Source organism: Fundulus heteroclitus, chromosome 13, assembly GCF_011125445.2.
Source record: "Fundulus heteroclitus isolate FHET01 chromosome 13, MU-UCD_Fhet_4.1, whole genome shotgun sequence".
Lineage (NCBI taxonomy): Eukaryota > Metazoa > Chordata > Actinopteri > Cyprinodontiformes > Fundulidae > Fundulus > Fundulus heteroclitus.
This window is the reverse complement of record NC_046373.1, coordinates 19,360,373-19,382,121: the sequence shown is the minus strand read 5'-3', so window position 1 is coordinate 19,382,121 and position 21,749 is coordinate 19,360,373. Positions and strand designations below refer to the sequence as shown.

Sequence of the window (21,749 nt, the reverse complement as noted above, 5' to 3'; positions counted from 1 at the left end):
GGGAGCGGGGCCTTTTCCATTGTTTCTATTCTTTTCTATAACCTGCCCCTGCACATAAGAGAGGCTCCTTCAATGCATACTTTTAAAACTCGGCTTAAAACCCACTATTATTCTTTGCCTTTCCCCTCTAGCGAGACTTAGTTTTCAGTTTAAGTGTTTTTATCCATCATCATTTAAGTGTTTTTATCCATCATCTTTTTATCTTAGTTTTTTTAATGGATGTGTTTTAGCTTGTAGCGATGTACAGCACTTTATTTCGGCTGTTGGACGTTTTTAAGCACTTTATAAATGGTTAAGATGGTATGGTATAGTAAGTCATAGCCAGTAAACAGGTGGGTGAATAGAGGTGAAATTACATCTCTTGGGGGTCGCAACATGATTTGATGCTGATGTGTTAAATAAAATGAGTATTTCTTTACTTGAGAAGCTGATACCACAATATAACTTTAGAGGATGCTCAACATTCCTCATTTTAATACAGGGGGACAGCTGCACTTCTTCTAAAAGTATTACTTTATTCATGTAATTTTATGACTTTATTCTTGTAAAAAAAAAGAAAAAAGAAAAAAATACTTTAGCTTCATAATTTTCCCAAAAAAAAGAAAAGACATCCCACCCACCAAAAGGCGGTCACCAGTCTCTGGCATTGTTATTTTGGGGGTCCCGGGTTGAAGGGTTTGGGAACCCCTGGATTAGACTGATGGCTTTCCAGAAGAAACTGTTCCTGAGTCTGTTGGTTTTGGCGTACAGTGCTTTGTAGCGCCTACCAGAGGGGAGAAATTGGAACATGTGACAGCGGAGAAACTGTTCTTGTCCTTTTTCTGACTTTTCTGACTATACAGGTCAGAAAAGTCCGGCAGGTTAATTGGAACCGAGGAGCCTTTCTGCAATGCTGACGGTCCGTGGCGGGTCTGGCCCTGTCCTTTTTGGTGCTGGTAATAGTGCGGGTGCTTAATGTGAAGTTGCCCTAACCTGAAGAGAAGGTCGACATCTTCTTCACAGATCGTGGGTGCGGAACGGGTCGGAGAGGGGGGGTGGGGGCATGGTGGCCTATTGAGGATATTGCTGGCACAGGGGAAAGGTGTGAATTTGGGCTTTTAGAACCTACAATAGAAACTATTCAGCCCGTCAGCCAGTTGTTTGCTAGCAGAGTTGAGGGATGCTCTCTTGTAGTTAGTACAGTAGGTGTGCAGCAGGCCTCTCCACATTAATGCAGGGTTGATGGCTGATTTTCTGAGCTTTTCAGCGTAGCACCTCTTTGCTAACCTGACTCCGCAAGATGGATTTGCTCCGCATTATCCATCTGGAAACCTCCCATTAAAGTCATTTTGGGAAGGGGCGAAAATACTGGTTAGCTGATTGGCCTATGTTGGTGATAGACGGGCCAAATAAACCAATCAGATCAATGAAGCATATGACATACTAACAGCGACAACGAAAACACAACCACAAACTCTTGCTGAAACCAGTCGGGAGAAGAGCAAAAACATCTTTTCCTCTGAGAAAAGCCTCCAGAGCAGTGTTTTGCTCTTCTTTCAGTGAAGAAATACTCTGTAATTACGATAAAACTTGCTCGATAGCCACGCTAACGCTAGTTGCCAATTTCACGAAAGGATGTCAGTGTGAATTTTGTTTTAATCTAATCTTATGTTTGGCAACATTTTTATTCACAATCAAAGAGAGTTAAGATTATCCCGTTTTCCATATCTACTTGAAATCTCTGATATATTCTGAAACAGGTAAATACATGTATCCCCTTGTAAATGTATTTGTTTAATACAAGTATGCAATAGGGTATGGCTCGCTTACATTCAGAATGGACTTGCCATATTGTAAAATGTCAAACTTGTTTGTCTATGCTTTGTTAAACAAAAGTTCTATTAAAAAAATAAAATAAGATTTTCTTTCTATCAAAACAACAGAGTGCCAAAGGTGCATTTCGTTTTTCCTTTGCAATGGTACAGGGTCTTTTTCCTAATATATTCCTAAGTAGATTTTATATGCTTAATATATAGTATGGTGTAGGTCCTCCTTTTGCGGCAAATACAGTGTCAATTCGTCTTGGGAATGAAATATACAAGTCCTGCACAGTGGTCAGAGGGATTTTAAGCCGTTCTTCTTGCAGGATAGTGGCCAGGTCACAACTTGATGCTGGTGGAGGAAAATGTTTCCTGACTCGCTCCTCCAAAACACCCCAAAGTAGCTCAATAATATTTAGATCTGGTGACTGTGCAGGCCATGGGAGATGTTCAACTTCACTTTCATGTTCATCAAACCAATCTTTCACCAGTCTTGCTGTGTGTATTGGTGCATTGTCATCCTGATACACGGCACCTCCTTCAGGATACAATGTTTGAACCATTGGATGCACATGGTCCTCGAGAATGGTTCGGTAGTCCTTGGCAGTGACGCGCTCATCTAGCACAAGTATGGGGCCAAGGGAATGCCATGATATGGCAGCCCAAACCATTACTGATCCACCCCATGCTTCGCTCTGGGCATGCAACAGCCTGGGTGGTACGCTTCTTTGGGGCTTCTCCACACCGTAACTCTCCCGGATGTGGGGAAAACAGTAAAGGTGGACTCATCAGAGAACAATACATGTTTCAAGTTGTCCACAGCCCAAGATTTGCGCTCCTTGCACCATTGAAACAGACGTTTGGCATTGGCACGAGTGACCAAAGGTTTGGCTATAGCAGCCCGGCCGTGTATATTGACCCTGTGGAGCTCCTGATGGATAGTTTTGGTGGAAACAGGAGAGTTGAGGTGCACATTTAATTCTGCCGAGATTTGGGGAGCCGTGGTTTTATGTTTTTTTGGATACAATCCTGGTTAGCACCTGAACATCCCTTTCAGACAGATTCCTCTTGCATCCACAATCCTGTTGGATGTGGTTCGTCTTTCTTGGTGATATGCTGACATTACCCTGGATACCGTGGCTCTTGATACATCACAAACACTTGCTGTCTTGGTCACAGATGCACCAGCAAGATGTGCACCAACAATTTGTCCTCTTTTGAACTCTGGTATGTCACCCATAATGTTGTGTGCATTGCAATATTTTGTGCTCTTACCCAGCTAATTGGACCTTCACACTCTGCTCTTATTGGTTCAATGTGCAATTAATGAAAATTGGCCACCAGGCTGGTCCAATTTAGCCATGAAACCTCCCACGCTAAAATGAGAGGTGTTTCAGTTTCATTGTCCACCCCCTGTAGATATAAAGGTGGAAAATGGACTTTGCAGAAATGCTTTTCTTCAGCTTCACAGGGAACCTTGATGGATTGTGAGTGCGGGAAGTTCTGGCGATAACAAACGTTGAATGAAGAGAGTGGGAGAGAAGCGCCTGCCACAGTTATGTAAATCAATGTCCTTTACTCCTTCCTTTTAATAAAAAAATTGTGGCTCACTGCAAAAAGGGAACTAAAAGTAAGTAAACTTTTCTTGAAATTAGTGTATTTTTCCTTGATTTGAGCTGATAAGACTATTTGCCAATGGAGTAAGATTTATGCAATTAAAAGAAAAACAATTTATCTCCATCTTATTTCAAGTACAGGATATCTAATTATCTTATTTTAGGAGTAAAAATACTCATTGCAGTTGCAAATAGTTTAGCTGCTCAAATCAAGAAAAATATAGTAATTTCAAGAAAATCTTATTTACTTTTAGTTCCCCCTTTGCAGTGCTGTAATCTGACTAAACGTAGAAAGCTTTAGGGGGTGTGAATACTTTTTCAAGGCACTGCGATTCATAAAAAAAAAACCACACACACACACACACACACACACACACACACACAAATGAGCAGGCTGATTTGATAAATCATTTCAGTCTTTTAATATATAAAAATATGCTTTTATCGAGCAAGTCACCAGTAAGGACATTATGATTTATAAGAAACAAAGAAATGGCCTTGAACAAAAACAAATAACTTGTGACTTCTTTTTTTTTAAACATCCAAACTGCAAAATGAGCGCTTTAGTCTGATTTCACAAATAGATAAATATACAATCGTATGATACAGTTTAAAAACATAAAGCATCACTAGGCTTTATTGTACATGTATTGTTCTGTCATGTGCTTTCTCTCTCTACAAGTACTAACACTGAGTTATCCAAAAACGATAAAAGCCTGAGAAACACCCGCACAAGAAGCACATTTGGTTCGCAGTGACATGATTTATTTATTTTTTTTAATTATTATTCAGTTATGAAATGATGACTCTTTGCTGTATAATCAAAAGGCAGGCAAATACATTGTTACTTGTGTGTTTATATGCAAGGCTGACTGATGACAAACCATCAGAGATAAGACGTCATTCAACATGAATGAAACCCCATTAACAAGCATGGATGTACAAAACCAAAAATGTTATCAAAAAGATAATAACACCACGAGTTCAGGAATGGAAATGGTTCAGTTTCTTTCGTCTTCACCACATTTGTTAGTGCGCTTAACAGTGTTGCCAATTTCACGAAAGGATGTCAGTGTGACGAATCTGTTTAAATTATGTTAAAATTGCTTGGCTTTAGGATATATTACACATTTATTCTTCAAATGCTTCCCTGCACAGTGCCACAGGTCTGTAGTTCAAGTACCTCTGAGGCACAACACAAACCAGCCGATGGAATTAAAAACAGTCAAGTAATGCTTTTATAAATAATATCACAACTTCTCCGATGTCCACAGGTGTGTAACATTTCCTCATTTTCATCCAAAGTGCAAACATGAATTCAGATGCAAACAGGCTTAAATATATTAGGTTGTTTCAGTCTCACAGTGCGCTACAAATTTCCACTGCAACATCTTTTCAACAAAAGCAAAAGAGTGGCGCACTCGCTACGTAAAGAGCGCGATATACATGCAGAATCGATTACAGATAAGTATTTTTTGCTCAACTAGTGTTTTTTTTTTACGCTAAACCTTTCCACCATAGGTTAAGATCGGAAGATGTGAAATATTTAATATTTGTGACATCACTGTGAGCCGTTTACGATATGGAAATGCGATGTCTCTGTTTGGCACATCTTGGCAGAAGCGCCGCTATTTTGGGCTTCGTCTGTAAAAATTGTTGGGGTGAAAATGGAGCGGGAAATGTGAGATGATGTAAATCAGCAAGATGACAAGATCTACCAGAGATGAATTTAATGGAAGTCGGAAGCAGAAAACGGGCAAAAGGAAGAGCCTTTTCAGTTTTGGAGTGCCCCCAAGTCACTTAAAACAAAAACATCACCACTACCACCACATACAAAAGTCAGCAAAATAGGCTTTTGGAGGCAATGTGCTCAAAGAGTGCCTTTTTTTCTTATAAATGTGTTCTTAATATGACTAAAAAAGTTTATTTTCCAAATTACAGGAAGCTGCAACTAATATATTTACTACCTAAATTGCAAGAATTCAGCAATAAGGCTTTTTAAATTACTGCAGTATAGTGTTAAGGACATTTAAATGCATGTTCTGCATGTCACAAATGTTATCCTCTCTGTTTAACACTACTACTAGTACAAACAATAATAATAATAAAGATAAATATCATTATTATTGTCATTGAAATGCTTTGCTACTACTTTTTGGGCTGCCTTACAATGTGTAAAAAAGTACAAAACAGTGAAAAAACTGCTTTAGTGCACAAGAAATAGCAAATATTTCTAAGCTAACAAAAAAAACATCTTCATACAAACCATAGCTCCTAATAATATATAAAAAATAATAATTATAAAAATCATTATTAGTATTATTTTAAAAATGCTGTGCTGCAACCTTTCAGGTTGCCATACATTATGTAAAAAAAAAAATACAAAAAACAGTAAAAATTGCTTTAACACAGAAGAAATATAAAATATTTCAAAGCTCCTTCAACTTGGTTTTTTTACACAAAAACATCACCTTCCTGCAAACAATAGCTCCTGATAAAAAATATTATAAAAAACGGCCACGTTAGAAAAAGAAACCCAGAGATTTGGGGGTTAACAAGTATCGGCCTCCACCTACTCTGGTTTAATGCCCTGCAGGCGTCGCAGACTGGCCCCATGCCAGACCTTATGCTTATGTAATCGGATCCGCCCTCTGTCATTACGCCAGCTGACGTACCTCCATGTGATAGCAAGGTCAGCCGCAGCCAGTTAAGGTGAGTCCGTCGTAGTAAAGCTGTCGCTTGACGACACCGAGCAGTCCTGCGTAGCTGGGCTGCCGCACGGCGAGGGCAGAAACACCTCAGTAAGCTTCTCATTTTCTCCCCTGCTACATAAATAAGACCTGCTTAAGCAGCCGGTCCTTTCTGTCAGCCGTTGTCTTTCTGGACTGTTGTGCGTCGCCACCGGGGTCGTTTTCTCCTCCAGCGCGCTCAGATTTTCAGGCGACAGAGGAAGACGTGTGGGAGCCGCGTCCAGTTCTGTGGCAGCGCGGCAGCTCTCGCGTTCTCTGCGTTGACGGTGGTTCTGCTTAGCCGGGACGCTGTCGGCGGCGTCGGCGTCTGACCAGCTCAGTTTTCTTTTCTGCAGCGGAAAAGTAGAACCAAAAATAACTACCGTAACAAAGGGCTTACAGGATATTAGATAACGTGCTTGAATTATGAAACGACACCGAACCACAGAAACCCCAGTTTCCAAGACTAAAAATGATAAAATTTTCGCCTTAAGGCAACACAGGTTTGCATTTTTATTATATTCTTACTGTAACAAATCTACTAAACTGTCCTAATATAAAGTGCCTAACAAAAGTCTTCATACCCCTTGAACTTTTTTTTTTTTTTTTACACGTCAACATTTTTGTAACGTTGACTAGTGACAAATCCTGAAATTTACTGCAATTTACTGTGATTTTTTTTTTTTTACATTGTTTACATTTCAATTGTTTACATAAACCGCTGCTGCATCTTTATCCTGAAATTTACTGCAATTTACTGCGATTTTTTTTTTACATTGTTTACATTTCAATTGTTTACATAAACCGCTGCTGCATCTTTATCCTGAAATTTACTGCAATTTACTGTGATCTTTCAAGCTGTATGCAAACGAAATTTCGTTCTCTACGCACTTTGTGCATACAAAATGACAATAAAGTTGTCTAAGTCTAAATCTGAAGATACTTTATTATTTTCTGTAATAGAGCCTCACAAAGTAGTGCATCAAAAGACAGACAGGCAGGCAGATTTAGGAAGTAGAAGTAAAATGATACACGTTTTTTGTTTTTTTTATTTTATAAATAAAAATCTGAAAAGAATGGGAAAATGTTTGTATTCAATCTCCTCCGAGTTGCCCACAGAATGCTGCTGCCACCGCCCTGCAGGTGTCTATCGACTTTGTCCTGCTGGAAGGTGAACCTCTGCGCAATTCTCAAGTTTTTTTTTTTTGCAGTCTGGAAAAGGTTTTCTTCTAGAATTTACTTTTTATCTAGTGCCATCCACTTTCCTGTTACCTCTGAGCAGCTTCACTGGCCAGATTTTTAAATGTTGGCTAAAGCAAATACTGAATTAGCGTCACTTCTGACCAGAGCAAACTGAACACAAAGACTTCCCACACTTATTTCTACTGTATTGATTAAAAAAATAATTAAAAACACTTATTTTACATCTACTTCACGATTATGCATTACTTTGTGTTGGTATATCACATGAAACCCAAATACAGTATGATGAAGTTTATAGCTGTAGCATGACAAAAATGGGAAAAGGTTCATGTCATGGGAACAACCGTGACATCGGTGGTGTGGAATGTGCTTCTGAAGGCACTAGGCTACAGCGATGTTGTCTAGGAGGCTAACCTTGACTGGGATGTGGAGTTGACTTTGCCTCCAGTGTGAGGTGAGTGTGGGAGTGCCGGCCTGCTCGGTTTTGTCCACGGACTTGAACGACTCCTGAGGGAGCCACATTTTCAGCAGCATCTCTATTTGGAGCAGATTCTGGAGGTATTTCTCCCTGCAGAAGAAACAACAACGCTGCGCATTAGTAATAATAATAATATTAACACTGACATGCTTGGTATAAGCAGTCATTTCATTTATAAGCATGTTTATTTGACCAGATTGTTGCATATTTGCAAGAAAATAGAAAATAATCAATGGCAAAAAACAAGAATAACAAATTTGGTTGTTTTTTTACCCCATTTCCGGTTTCTGTAGGATTCCAAGAATTCGCTGTAATCGGTCTATGGCAACACTCTGCTGGAAGCTGGTTAATCCTATGAACATATATCACCACAACGTCAGACCAATGGGTTTAAGAGTTTTATTTTTAATTAATAACATTGGGTTATTCTAACTCGACATACCTTTGTCAAACCTTCCAGTCTTTAGTCCCTGTAGAAGCCCAAGCAATGGCTGGGTATACCTGTGCAAATCGGCACACTAAAAATACAGAGAAGGACAAGTTTTATTACCAAAAAGCCTAGCAAAGAAGAAGAGAAACCTTGTTTTAGTGCGAGGGTACTCACTTTCTTAGCAAAGGTCAAGTCTCCCGGCGTCGCTGTGGACGATCCAAATGCGACGGGTTCGGGAGACAAATGTTTGGCTTCGTCGGGGTACAGCTCACACTGATCGGCATCAAACTTTGAGTGCAGAGGGCTTTTTAAATCGCCGTCCCCCTCTCCCTCGGAGAAGACGTCTGCCTCGTCCTCGGTGTGCTCGCTCTCGCTGGGGGGGAAGCTTGAGGTGGAGGGAAGCGAGTCATAAGACGGCCATTTGGAAGATTTACTCAGTGAATTCATCTGCGGAAGAGGCACAGAGTCGGTGCAGACGGTTAGGGATGACTCGGTCATTGCTACAAGTTGCATAAATTATTTTGCACTGAAGCTAATTTCATTCCTAAAAGCTGTGAAAACAAATACAAAAAGTAGTTTTAATACTGATGGAGGTGGCAGGAAACAAATCTGACCAACACAATGCAGTTAAGCTTGGCCTGTTGTGGCATACATTCATAAAAAAAAGAGGAGAAAATAAAGAAAAATACTATAGAACAGGGATGCACAATGTACTGCAAATACCATTATAGCAATATCACAGTATGAAATTCGTATATCGCAAAGAACTGCAAGGTCTGCGATAATATTGGATGTTTTCCTAACAACAAACCCCTACAACAGAAATGAAAAACAATGAATGAAAAAAAAAAACAACTGTAGCCAATTTTGTTTTGTTTTTTAAATATAGCCTTTTTTTACTTAATTTTTGTGCCCTCTTTCCTTCCCCCCCCCCCCCCCCCCAATGGAAGGTTTTTGCTGACGGCAGGAAACCTCGTGCATTAGAAGTCAGAATAGCATCAAAAGGTCAACTATGCAGGAACATAACAAAAAGCGCTCCTAAATTCCCCGTCTTCACATTTGTAATTAATGTTAGAAACCTGGGAGATTGACCGGTCGCCTTTTAAAGACATCACATTAGACGGATCGCTCTTTTTCCGTTTTTAGAATAGTCCAGATAAATTGCTCTGTATCCTTAAATAGATGGTACAAATAAGGTAATTTTCATGGTGTCATCTGCATATTAAACAAACATGCTACTGCTTTTATTTTTTTTTATCATGAAACCAATATCAGTAAACTAGTTAAAGAGCTGTGCATGATGTCTGGCTCATGTTTGAGCTAGTAATGAAGATAAGGCATGAGTCAGTGATGAACTTTGATAGTTTATATAAAACACTGTGGCAATAAACAGTGGACCAATACTGGAAGTGAATGAACTCAGAAAGCAGGAGAGCTGCCAGGTGTGAAGACACTTTTAGCTTAACTATGAACTATAAGCTTTAAATAGTTAATGTTATAATAATAATGTTTTTAATAATGTTGTTAAACCTAATGCAAAGTCACACGCAGCTTAATGTCTCTAAAACCAATCACATATTCCTACGGGAGGGGATTGAGATCAAAACTGACCATTATGTCAAGATTCTTTTAGGGCTATAAATCGTGAAAACTTATCAAGCGCTCCATCAGAGAAATAAAAGTTGTCATCAATTTTTAGAAATTTCAATTTTATTTTTATTTTTAAATAGAATATTAATTATAGTTTGAACCACTGAAGCTCCACTGCTTGCTTGCAGTGGCCTTGGCATCCTGAGTTCATTCCCATCCATACATGTTTTTTTTTTTTATTGTTGTTGTTTTTTATTATTCATGGTCAGTTTTTCTTAGATTCATAGGCAAAGTGACAACGTGAACACAAATGAGCTTGCACGTGTCATACTGCAAGAAAAGAAAATGGCCGAAAGTTGGAATTACTTCAAAAAGAGCACCAAACATCATCAAGTGATAGTGATCGGTGCATTTTCAATTACTTGAGTATTAAATGCAGAGAAGAATATGATACTGATACTTAAAATTAGTATTCTTTCTTCTATTTATTAAGTCGACCAAAACTAAAATCCTGGAATAAATGTAGCAATTAAATACATCAACTTCCGCAAGCACACCCGTGCCACTCTTCCTTTTAATAAAAAAAAGGCCTTCAGGCAATTGCTTGAGTTACATTACTCCTCAAAAGAACAAAGAAAAATTGGGATCTGTTAAAATCGAACTTGGCTGACCAGAGTAAAAGTAAAACTGGAAATCTGCCTCAGCCAGGAAAAAGCTGATCGGTGGATCTCTTAATTAATGGCAGGTACAAATGATTATAAAAAAGTAAATATTGGTCAAATCTTGTAAAAGTCTTTAAGTAAAACAACCCAGAAAACTAGGTGCAACAAGTACTTTTAAAAAGACAAAACAAAGGACTCATTGTTTGCATAATAGGAAGGGGCAATACTAAATGTACTAAAAAAAAAAGCTTTATTTTTCATCAATAGCCAGACCTTGATTTCTAGGATTCCCAACTAAACAAACTTAGAATAAAAAAAACACGTTTCACACATATTCAATACACCTTTAAACCATCCCACACAAAATACAAACTTATTAAAGGAAAACTGGGAACCTAATCCTGTAATCCTGCATGACATACAGGAGGAAATGCCATAAGGAAAAATATGTATAACATTATGTATGAATTGATTTTGTATAGTATAATGGAATTCAATGTTATGTAATGTGATATAATTTATTAGCATGGCTGTTGTATAACTGGTTGGGCATACAAGGAAGTCAACAACGATGTTTCGATTTGTAAATTTTTTTGTTTTTTGGTCATTTTAACTTCTATTGCATAAGCATGCTTTATCGTTTTTATTTTTGTATTTTAGTTTGATACCCGAGGAGGCTCAAATTACAGAATTTTTGTTTGTAACTAAACCGAATGAGACACAAAACACAACCAAAGACAGATTTTGTCGACACCATTTCTAATTTCAAAATAAAATGGCAACAGTAAATTGCAAACACCTTCGTCATCCACACTGGTCCATGAACGGAGAATGAAACAGGTTTACATAATAAAATAAAAAATAAAAAAATGGGGGAAAAAATGAAAATGGATCTCCTGATCCGGATGGAGGATGTTACCTCATAAAAGCCACTGTTCAACTCCACGCTGAATGCCATTTTTATTAGATTATTTGATACTGTGCAATGTAAAATGCAAGGAATTGTTCTCTTGTTTGTTATTTTAGTTTTGCTTTTGGGGATCCAAATGAAAATAAAAACGTGAAAAATTAGGAACTATTACACAAGAGTCACAAGGGGATGCCTAGAAAGCTCCTCGCAAGACTGGAAATAAATAATCTGTGAAACACACGCATCTTATACAACACACCTCTCTGGTCGTACACAGAAAGCTTGTCCTGATCAGCCCAGCTTCCTCTCAGCATTTTCAAACAGTTCAGTAAACATACAACAGCTGAGATAATTTTACCAGCGAGAATAAACCAATGTTTTTGTTTCCTTAAAGCATGGCTGTCCTGTTCACCACCAACTATATCTTTGTTGTGCGACATCCGTACTTTTTAAACGTGTAAAATACACATAAATTGGTTAAATAGAGCATGAAGTTCTTACCTTTGTGCCTGAAGCGTCCAGAAACTGTCTTGCCTGCTGTATCTTGCCTCTGAGAAGATAAAACTGTTCCTCACTGGCGGAGGGAACTTGGATACAGAGCTAACGGTGAATAAGCTCGAGTGTGAGTCCTGTCGTGCTCTCTGGTTCAGCGTCGGCTCCTCCCTGCTCCTACAGTCATCTGTGTGTCGCGTTTCCTTCCCCCTGTGTTGATATCTCCCGATCCGAACAAACAGTACAAGCACGGAGGAGCGCAACGGCCGCCGCACGTGCGGCCGAGAGGTGCGGCGCTGCGATTGGACGAAGAAGCAAAGTGCGTGTTCATTGGACGAGAGGCTCGACCAATCGGCGGCGTCCTCAGCTTCGGGTTGGCCTGTACACGAGGTGACACCGCCTCACCCCCGCGAGCTGCACGTGTTGGTGTTGTGGCTCGAAGGAAGCAGGGAGCTGCACGCGGCTGCCACTGGCAACAGTTAAAATTTTTAGTTTTTCATAACGGGGTCACATTTGGCCTCCGTCAGTGGATATAACGCAACAACCGAGCGAGAGAAAACACAAGTCACGTTTAGAGATAGGCAGTCCATTAAATCAGTGTTTTCACCTTTTTTTATCAGCCAATTACACCAGTTATTAGCTCTGCAGTCTCCAGCTATGCTAAATATGTCGTCTGAAGACGGCAACGTGACTTGAGTAAATGTTACACATCAATATCCTTTTGATTCTATTTTTTTGATTTCTTATATAGGGGTCAAATAAAGCTTTATTCATTCATTATTCACAGTTATCTATTCAAACATGTAAGTTTAAAAAAAAAATACATGTTATATCAACTTAAAGCTAGAAGTTTAAAAAAAAAGCTTTTCAAAGTTTGAGTGTACTGACTGAGCAGCTCCAACTTCATTTTGCAATATAGATGCAACCATTAAAAGTGTAGTGAAAAAGACAGGGGTAAACACTTTATTGCACCTTTGCCACTTGGTATGTCATTAAACCAGTTGCACACTGCACATCTATTTGTGAACATATTTGTGAACTATTCCTGAAAAGCACACCATGTACACTCCCAATCCAACCCACGTGTGCACCAGCAGAACATGCAGGAGTGGCAAGCCTGGCAAAATTACTGTAAGAACCCATCGAGGGCTTCTTAAGGTGACAAGAGGACCCAGAACAACAATAGTGTGCACGATTGAACAAAGAGAAAGAGACAGGGCAAAAGTGGAGGAGAGTTCAGAAGTCAAATCCTCCAGAACTTCATATAAAATACTCTGTGGACCGATGAGACAAAAGATGGGACTATTTGGTAGGCGGAACTCATGTTACATCTGATGTAAAACCAAAGAAAAAGGACACCATACCAACAGTATGGCATGGTCTATTCAAAGTTTGGATTTCAGTCTATTTGAGATGATGTGGGCTGACCCTAATATGGTTGTAACTGAATTAAAACAATTCAGCAAAGAAAATGGGGCCAAAGTTCCTCCATACCAATGTAAAAAGACTCATTACCAGTTATTGTTAGCATTTGATTTGAGTTGCTGCTACCACCTGTGGCACAAACAGTGGAAAGGTATTGGGACAATTACATTTATAACAGGCAAGCTTAGTTTGAATAGCTTCTGTAAAACAAAATTTTATCTTCGTCGTATATTAAAAACGTCTTTGATGATTTCTGAGGTGTCACAGTAAGAGCAACATTTCCATGTTTGCATTAATGAGGAAAAAAGTCCACAAGATGAAGACACATGGTATTGCGGACCTAGTAAAGTCTTCAGAGCGAGGGCTATGAATGCAGCCTTACAGAATTACATAATAGCACATAGACTGGAGGAGTGAATCACTTTTTCGGTGCACATGGGACACCCGAAAGAGATGTGGAAACTATACGGAATAAATAAATCAAAAAGGGGATGCTTCAAATCGATACAATAAGAATTATTAAAGGGTCAGAAGGTAATAATTGAAAGAATTAAAGAAAAAAGGAGTGCTGCTATGATTTTGGGTGTGGAGGAACAAAGCTCAAACATGTTTAAGACCGATTAAACAATAGTGATCAATCGTAACCGCCCGAAAGATCAAAGAACCAGAGTTTCCTGATGCACTGTAGTACAGGCTTCCGATGCAAATGAGCTGTGTACTTTTTCATGGTCCATTGTTCCAACAGGCTTGGCCCGCTTTTCAATGTTTGGACAAGGACACTTAGTTCAGGATTTTTTTTTTTTGCTTATTGTGACACAGCAGATACTGTAACCACGCATACACCAATGGCCGCAGCACCCTGGGCTGATAAAGAATTCGTGGAGGCAAACAGTTATGGCAATTTCCAATGGCCCTCTATAGCTTATCTTAACTTGTAAAAATTTGTTTGGATTTTTGGGCATTTATCACAGAAACTATTTTTACACTCTATTTGCAGTCTAATACATAGATAAGTAAAGATAGTTCAAAGGACAACTAATTTTACACGTCGGGCAATTGTAAGGACAAAACTCTACTTTAAAGCGTGCACTATTCAATTCAATTCAATTCAATTCAATTTATTTATATAGCGCCAATTCATGAAACATGTCATCTCGAGTCACTTTACAAAGTCAGAATCAATCATATTATACAGATTGGTCAAAATGTCCTATATAAGGAAACCAGTTGATTGCATCAAAGTCCCGACAAGCAGCATTCACTCCTGGAGAAGCGTAGAGCTACAGGGAGAGTCGTCTGCATTGTACATGGCTTTGCAGCAATCCCTCATACTGAGCAAGCATGAAGCGACAGCGGAAAGAAAAACTCCCCATTAACGGGAAGGAAAAACCTCCGGCAGAACCGGGCTCAATATGAACGGTCATCTGCCTTGACCGACTGGGGGTTACAGAAGACAGAGCAGAGACACAACAAGACAGACAAAAAGCACAGAAGCACACAAACTTCCCTTCTAAGTTGTCTTCAGTTAGCATCTCTTTAGTGCAAATGATTATGTGCATGTTGGAATAGAGCCAACCATATTTCTTAGAACTAATGCTCTCATTAAGCAAGATGCATTGCTCCAGGAAGACCAAGAACGTCTCCGAACAAGTCAGGGACAAAGTTGTTGAGTACAAGTCAAGGTGGGATTATAAAGACACATCCAAATATTGTTGTTCCCCTAGAGCACCATCAAGTTTGTCATCTTCAAATGGTAAAGCACATGGTACCACAACAGACCTGCCAAGAGAGGGCTGCCCACCAGACCTCCCGCACAAGGAGGAGATTAATCAGAAAGGTGGCACAGAGACCAAAGGTAACCCTGAAGGAGCTGCAGAGCCCCATAGCTGACAATGGAGGATCTGTCCATAGGACCACAATAAGCCGTACACTCCAAAGAGCTGGGCTTTATGGTAGAGTGGCCAGAAAAGAAAAAAAAAACATTACCCAGGGTTAAAAATGAAAAGGCACTTTTGGAGTTTGCCAAAAGACATGTTGGTAACTCTCCAAATGTATGGAGGACGGTGCTCTCATCAGATGAGACTAAAATTGAACTTTCCGGCTAGCAAGGAAAACACTGTCTGGCGCAAACCCAACACATCCCATCACCCCAAGAATGCCATCCCCATAGTGAACCACGGTGGTGGCAGCATCATGCTGTGGAGAGGTTTTCCAGGGAAAGTAGATGTTCTAGACCAAAACCCATCAGTCTGCCTGTGATTTGAGATTGGGATGGAGGTTCACCTTCCAGCAGGGCAAAGACCCAAAGCATAATGCTAAAGCAACGCTTGTGGTTTAAAGGGAACTATTTAAATCTGCTGGAATGGCCTAGTCAAAGTTCACACACGAGAATCTGTGGTTAGTCTTTAAGGGGTGCTGTTCTCAAGTGAAAACCACCCAAAATGAAGGAGCAGGAGCAGTTTTGCCTTGAGGAATGGGACACTATATCAGACTAGTAAGAAAACATTTAAATATAGATGTGTAGCCTTAATGAAGACTGTATTTAATAACTGCTTATAGGTATTTTCAAAAGGTACTTTCAATCTGACAAACAAGCCTCGCTGGAGCACATTTTAATTCATTGACTGGATTATTCATTTAAAGGCTCCAGCTACAGGACAAATACAATGTATTCTGAAAATCAAGCTAGCAAGTAACTGCCAACAGGTCACGCTACAGCTCTAGGAGTAATGCTTCATAAAAATCAATTAGCACGAAACTCAAAGAATGTGAAGCAATTTATTCAAGCTACCTTGCTAAAAAAGGAAGCAACAAGGAACAAAATATCTTCTTAAAGGCAAAGTCATGTCTTTTATGCAGCCTTAAAATTAACTATATTAAATTTTTTCCCTCATCCTAATGAGAATGAAGTATTTGCCTATATATATTGTCCTTCACAATTATCTCTCCTCCAACAAAAAAAAAAAAAAAAAAGATGTGAACGTTTTCAAAAAATTTAATTATAATCTGACCCGATCTGTATAATCTGATTGAATTTGACTTTGGAAAGTGCCTTGAGATGACAGGTTTCATGATTTGGCGCTATATAAATAAAATTGAATTGAATTGTTTTGCAGCAGCAGCAATCCGGCTTTAATCAGAACACATTTCCTAATCTGTGGGGAAGAATTCCCATATTAGGAATAAAAATACTTTTTAACTAAATCAACAGTGCTGCCCTTATGAACACCACGACTGTAATAGGAGTAGCCATTTTTTTATTGCCATGCTCTAATTTTCTGAGTTGATCAGACGAGCCAAGAATTTTTCTTTTTAATCCATGACTTCCTGCAACAAAGGGTGGCATCTTCATAACAATTATTCAACTCCATTTACAAACCAACTGGGACTTTAACTGAAACCATGTTTGTTTTTTTTTTTGTTTTTTGCAAAAAACACTACAGCTGGTTTAAATGTGAAACAAATGATGAATATGTGTAAAAGTATGTCATGCAGATACAGTGCTGTGGGTCTGTTTCCCTTTAAACGCTACTGGGAACCTTATCAGAGCATGGCATAATGCTCTCACCCCTTAATTTACAAGGACATTGAAAAAAAATATTTATGCATTTTACAATGCAATGCATTTTCTATGTATTAATGCATATAATTGCTCAAAGCTAAAACATTTTTAAAACTAAGGAACGATCAGTTTTAAAAACACTTCCTTTACATTTTGTAAATATCTCAACCCATATATGTTTTGAAGAGCTAAGCAAACAATTATCAATAATATATAACCAGGCAAGACTGTTTCAAGCAAATGCTGCAGGTAATCATTTATTTTTTCCTATTTCAGCCAGTTTTAATTAATTCTTCACTTTTATACCACAATCCTAATTTGTTGATCTTACAAAACAATGTTGTTATGCAGGATTTAAAAAGCAAAAACAGAATTGTAACCCATATCTTCATATTTATTTTTTAGCGTGGGAAGACTGATTCGGCTCGTTAGATCCATTTATGTTGTTAAACTCCTCAATTTTAAGTTACAATGTTCTGGAAGCACAAATTTATTTATTTGTATTTAGCAACATCTAAAAATTATAATTCCACATTTTCATATTTGACAGGAATTCTGCAGCAGGTCGAGGTGGAGATGTTGGATATATTTATTAACATTAGACGCCAGATGAATCCAAAAAACAGGGAGAGCCGTCAGTATAACATCTAGGTGACCAGCCTGAGGCTGCAGGAAAGGATATAAACACAACTTGTTAACCTCAACAAGGACCAAATGTAGTTAAAATGGTTGTTTTTCAGTGCGAATGAAGCAAAAGCAAGTTCACATGTAACAGCCTCCTGCACTGAGAGCTAATGCTCTGGACAGATGCGATGAAGAGCTTAGATGGTTGCGCCTGCAGTGGTGAGCTTGAGTTAATTTACAGCAAGCTTTAACTGGAATGAGACCCGATTCACAAAGAAATGTCACAATAAATCTAAACGACTCATGAACATCTACAAACATGTTCTTAGATTCGCTTTCCGTTATTTTGTTACTTTTCTACGAGTCCCATCAGGTGTAACACAGACCTAGTGCTTGTTAAACCGTCCCCCTAGTCATCAGTTCGCTGTTATTGCGCTCTCTCAACACATTCCTCCCCCCTAGCAGCCGAGCCAGGGATCCTCTCTGTTTGTCCTGGAGATGAAAGCAATCTTTCGGGCCATTTCCATGTGGTAAATGCGCTTGCAGTTCTCGAAGTTCTTCCGCTGTCGCTCTCGGCAGGGCTTCTCAAAGTAGCGTTTACGCTTCACCGTGTCGATGATGCCATCCTGGGTTAAGACCCTGGAGAACGTGGAGGAGGAAAGGGCGTTAAATTCACACTAAATTCAAGGCAAATAAAGACAACTTTAGAAAGGGATACTGATGGTTTCCAATTTTTATATTGTACAAAAAACCCACGTGGCACAATTATCCCCCCATGAAACAATCACTATAAAATAATTGTAACTTAAGCTTATTTGTTAATTATACTGTACTTACTCAGACTTTTTGATAGCTTCTAATTATTATGAGAGCAGAGACCGGATTAGTTTGGCTATGGGCCAATAGACTAGACAAGGGCCCATATTTGTCTTACCCTTATGCACAGTAAGGAGGGTGGATAGAAAAGGCAAAACAAAACATCAGAAGCAGACATGCCATAAAAAAAAGCCTGTCGTAACATCACCTCTAAAACATCTAGAGTCTGCAAAACTACACTGGGACTTTAACTGCAACAAGGATCTTCGGGTCAAATGAGAATGTGTGGGTTTGGAAAAAAACAAAGACTGAATATGTGGAAAAACATCTAAGTAAGGTGGTTGTTATAGAGGATCTATGATGCTCTTGGCCTTTTTCTCTTCCAGAGGCCCTAGGAAAGTCTGACCACTATGTCATAAAATCTTGTGTTTGATTCTACTTTAGTTTGCTTTAGCTATTAAAACTATTATCGAGTTTGATCATACCTCTCTCTCTCTTTTTTTTCTCTGTCCAATGCACAGTTTTTATGGACATTTATCACTTGCAGAATTGATTTCTGCGATGTTCTCCTTTTTTCTCTCTCCAAAAAGAATGCAGCCCTTCTACACCTCCCATAAAACTTAAATGACTTTGCATTTTTATTAAGTAAATATTAATGACTAAATGCTGTTGCCGTTTGAGATCAATAGTGGTCTTACTTCATCACATTAATCACAACTGCTTTTACTGTAAAATCCATGCAGACCATCCTTGTCTGGAGAAAATTCCTACATGTTAGAGCGAAAGCCCACAGTGACACATCATTTCCTTGTTACAGCTTTCACCTTCAGAACCGCCTCCCTGAGGACCTGAGGGCAGGAGAACCTGAAGATGCTTTTTAAAAGCATTTAAAAGTTAAGCTTGAGATGCAAGTATATTAATCTGTACTCTTACATTTCTTTAATTTCAACTATCAATATTAATAATAATTAATAAACTTATCTATTTTTGTTTTATTGTAATGTGATTAAATTTGATACATCCTTCATTTACTTTTTCTTATTTTAATTATGCTGCACTTCCACATTTTGATTTCCCCCCCCCCCACACCCCCATGCAAACTGTTTACCAAATTAGATTCAAGAGTTTATTACCGCTTCCGGTTTTTCTGTAGTCTAAGAACATTGCGCTGCCCTCGTCGTTTATGAACAGAGCTTTATTCTCTGCAAAAAATAAATGAATAAAATTATTGTCCCTATAAAAAAAAGGTTTATTTTATGGGGGATAATTTTGTGACGCATTTCAAACCCCTTATACATTTACAATAATATTTTACATTGCGTAACTAAACAGAAAGAAACGTCTTATCCTGCGCAAGCGCACTCCTGTGACATTGGACGACATGCTAACGTTTAGCTAGCTGCTATTTGCGTTTCGTTATGACAACAGCCACGCTGATATTTAAGTTAGCTGGAATTCGCCAATTTAACCTGTTTAAGGTCTTGTACGCCGCGTCGACGTTGCCATCTTGGACCATCACCGTCCGAGCGATGAAGCGAAGATGCCGCGACATGATGAGCCCGGAGCTTCCCTGAAACCTGTCCGGAGCGTAACGACCAGCTGCGAAAGGTTCCGGGTTGAATGGTAAGGAGGCTAAATTGTCGCTAGGGGGCGCATCACTCAAACATCATCCCTAAAACTAAAAGCCTGCATTATAAACCCTTGTGTATCTCTTTTTTAAAGGAAGCAACAACTTATTTTTCTACGTTGTCCTCCTCCAACAAAAAAGCTATTCAAACTTTATCTTTATGCTCTAAATTCAAAGATTTATGTAATCCCATTACATGCTGCTATGTGTAGCTTTACTTTACTACTATTACTATTTTTACTTTTATTTAGTTATTTTTTATTTATTATTATTATTATTATTATTATTATTATTATTATTATTATTATTATTATTATTATTATTATTTTTATTATTATTATTATTATTATTATTATTCAAACCCCTAGTGATTGTTCACTGTAAATTGTACCTATTTCTTTTTGTATATTATAAAGAATATTCTAACAAAGTTACTGTAAAAAAAGCCTGCATTATGTGGCCAAACCGGTACAGTTGACTTAAATATATTTCTGTCTTTCTACATAGTAGATATTGCAGTGTTGTTCATGGCGTGCATTATTAATATACTTAGACTTAATGTAGTTGGTTGGAAATTTTCAGCTTTTAATTAAACAGCAGATGTCTACTTGCCTCTGTGTTACCCTATTCTTGCAACAACTCTGGATTTTACAAAATAAGTACGAGTAGTCTAATTTGAATAAACCTTTTTGCATATTTTAAGAAAAAAATATCCTGTCTGAACAATGTCAATTTTCTCCAAGGTAGTACTTTTTTTCAGGCTGGATGTAATTTTATTTTATTTTTTCACTGATTAATTTTCTTGTTGATTTAAATTCATTCTTGGACTCACTGTGTGATGCTGAAACATAAAACCTTTCATTAAGATTAGATTTTTTTTCAGACACTGTGAGGATTTGGGTCATAATTTACAGGTATTTTAGAACTATTTATAATTCTATAGATTTTGATAAAAAAAAAAGTTGATTGCTACTTTTCAAATTTTAAAGAACAAGACAAATCACAAGTGAACTGTAATATGCAGCAGACACGCATGTGCCCAAACGTTTCTGTGCGAAACAGCTGTTGCATCCTTATTGTTGTGGGACCATAAAGATGAAAACAGCACTTAGAGGAGAAAAAGTTGGGTTAATATATGTTTAAATAACGGAAGTGGCAAATGAGAAGTGTCAACAGGTGACAGCAACTGCTCTTGTTTCTGGTATGCAAGTCTTGTTTTTATTGAGTGTGTGTGCAACTGTTGGCTACAAAGTATTTGCCTCCAGGGGGACATTAACCCTTTGAAATGTGAACCCTTTGAGGAACCTAAAGCATGTGTTAAAAACCTCCAATGCACATTACAATGTGAATGTCCAAAGGTACCATTTATTTCTTTGTAATGCACATTTTAGTCTTTTAATGATTCTTTCTGCTTGTGTCTGCTCCAGCAACTGAGTATGAAAATTGACCCCACCACCACTACCACCTCAAATATGACAGAAGGGGGGATATTTTAATAAATAGGTTGTAGTTCTCAAAAGTTTTAGGCAAAGAATTCAATAGATTCAACCTAATTGCTGGTTAGGTTGAAGTCTGTGCCAGACATATTTCTTTGCACTCCTTCTAAAGATGTGTAAAAAGCTTTAATCTCAGGTTAGCTGTAACTGCATATTATTACACTAAAGAATTTGGTAAAATGCACACTAAATTCATTTGGTTTTTGTGCACATATGCACAAAATAGTTTTAATAAAATCCCCAGTGGTACCCCTCTTGTTAATGCTTTGTACAACCCCCTTTTTGCCAAA

At 38.3% G+C, this 21,749-nt stretch overlaps 2 protein-coding genes across 2 annotated transcripts; both read right to left on the bottom strand.

The window, feature by feature from the left end:
- Nucleotides 1-3,810: 3,810 nt before the first annotated feature.
- ciarta (circadian associated repressor of transcription a) lies at nt 3,811-12,159 on the bottom strand. The gene is made up of 6 exons (XM_012875428.3): nt 11,919-12,159; nt 8,430-8,702; nt 8,268-8,343; nt 8,099-8,177; nt 7,762-7,915; nt 3,811-6,494 (listed from the first exon to the last, which is right to left on the bottom strand). The coding sequence occupies exons 2-6, from the start codon at nt 8,700-8,702 to the stop codon at nt 6,123-6,125; spliced, it is 954 nt and encodes a 317-aa protein (XP_012730882.2). The 5' UTR covers nt 11,919-12,159; the 3' UTR covers nt 3,811-6,122.
- A 4,967-nt stretch (nt 12,160-17,126) lies between these two features.
- mrps21 (mitochondrial ribosomal protein S21) lies at nt 17,127-19,943 on the bottom strand. Its single transcript, XM_012875446.3, has 2 exons — nt 19,806-19,943; nt 17,127-18,159 (listed from the first exon to the last, which is right to left on the bottom strand). The coding sequence occupies exons 1-2, from the start codon at nt 19,886-19,888 to the stop codon at nt 17,979-17,981; spliced, it is 264 nt and encodes an 87-aa protein (XP_012730900.1). The 5' UTR covers nt 19,889-19,943; the 3' UTR covers nt 17,127-17,978.
- Nucleotides 19,944-21,749: the final 1,806 nt, after the last annotated feature.

Coding starts and splice junctions, on each gene's coding strand:
- mrps21 (XM_012875446.3), bottom strand. CDS start 19,888: ATGTCGCGGCATCTTCGCTTCATCGCTCGGACGGTGATGGTCCAAGAT. Junction 18,160..19,805: donor GCGTACAAGACCTTAAACAG/GTTAAATTGGCG, acceptor CACGTTCTCCAG/GGTCTTAACCCAGGATGGCA.
- ciarta (XM_012875428.3), bottom strand. CDS start 8,702: ATGAATTCACTGAGTAAATCTTCCAAATGGCCGTCTTATGACTCGCTT. Junction 8,178..8,267: donor GACTGGAAGGTTTGACAAAG/GTATGTCGAGTT, acceptor ATATGTTCATAG/GATTAACCAGCTTCCAGCAG. Junction 6,495..7,761: donor AACTCCACATCCCAGTCAAG/GTTAGCCTCCTA, acceptor TTTCCGCTGCAG/AAAAGAAAACTGAGCTGGTC.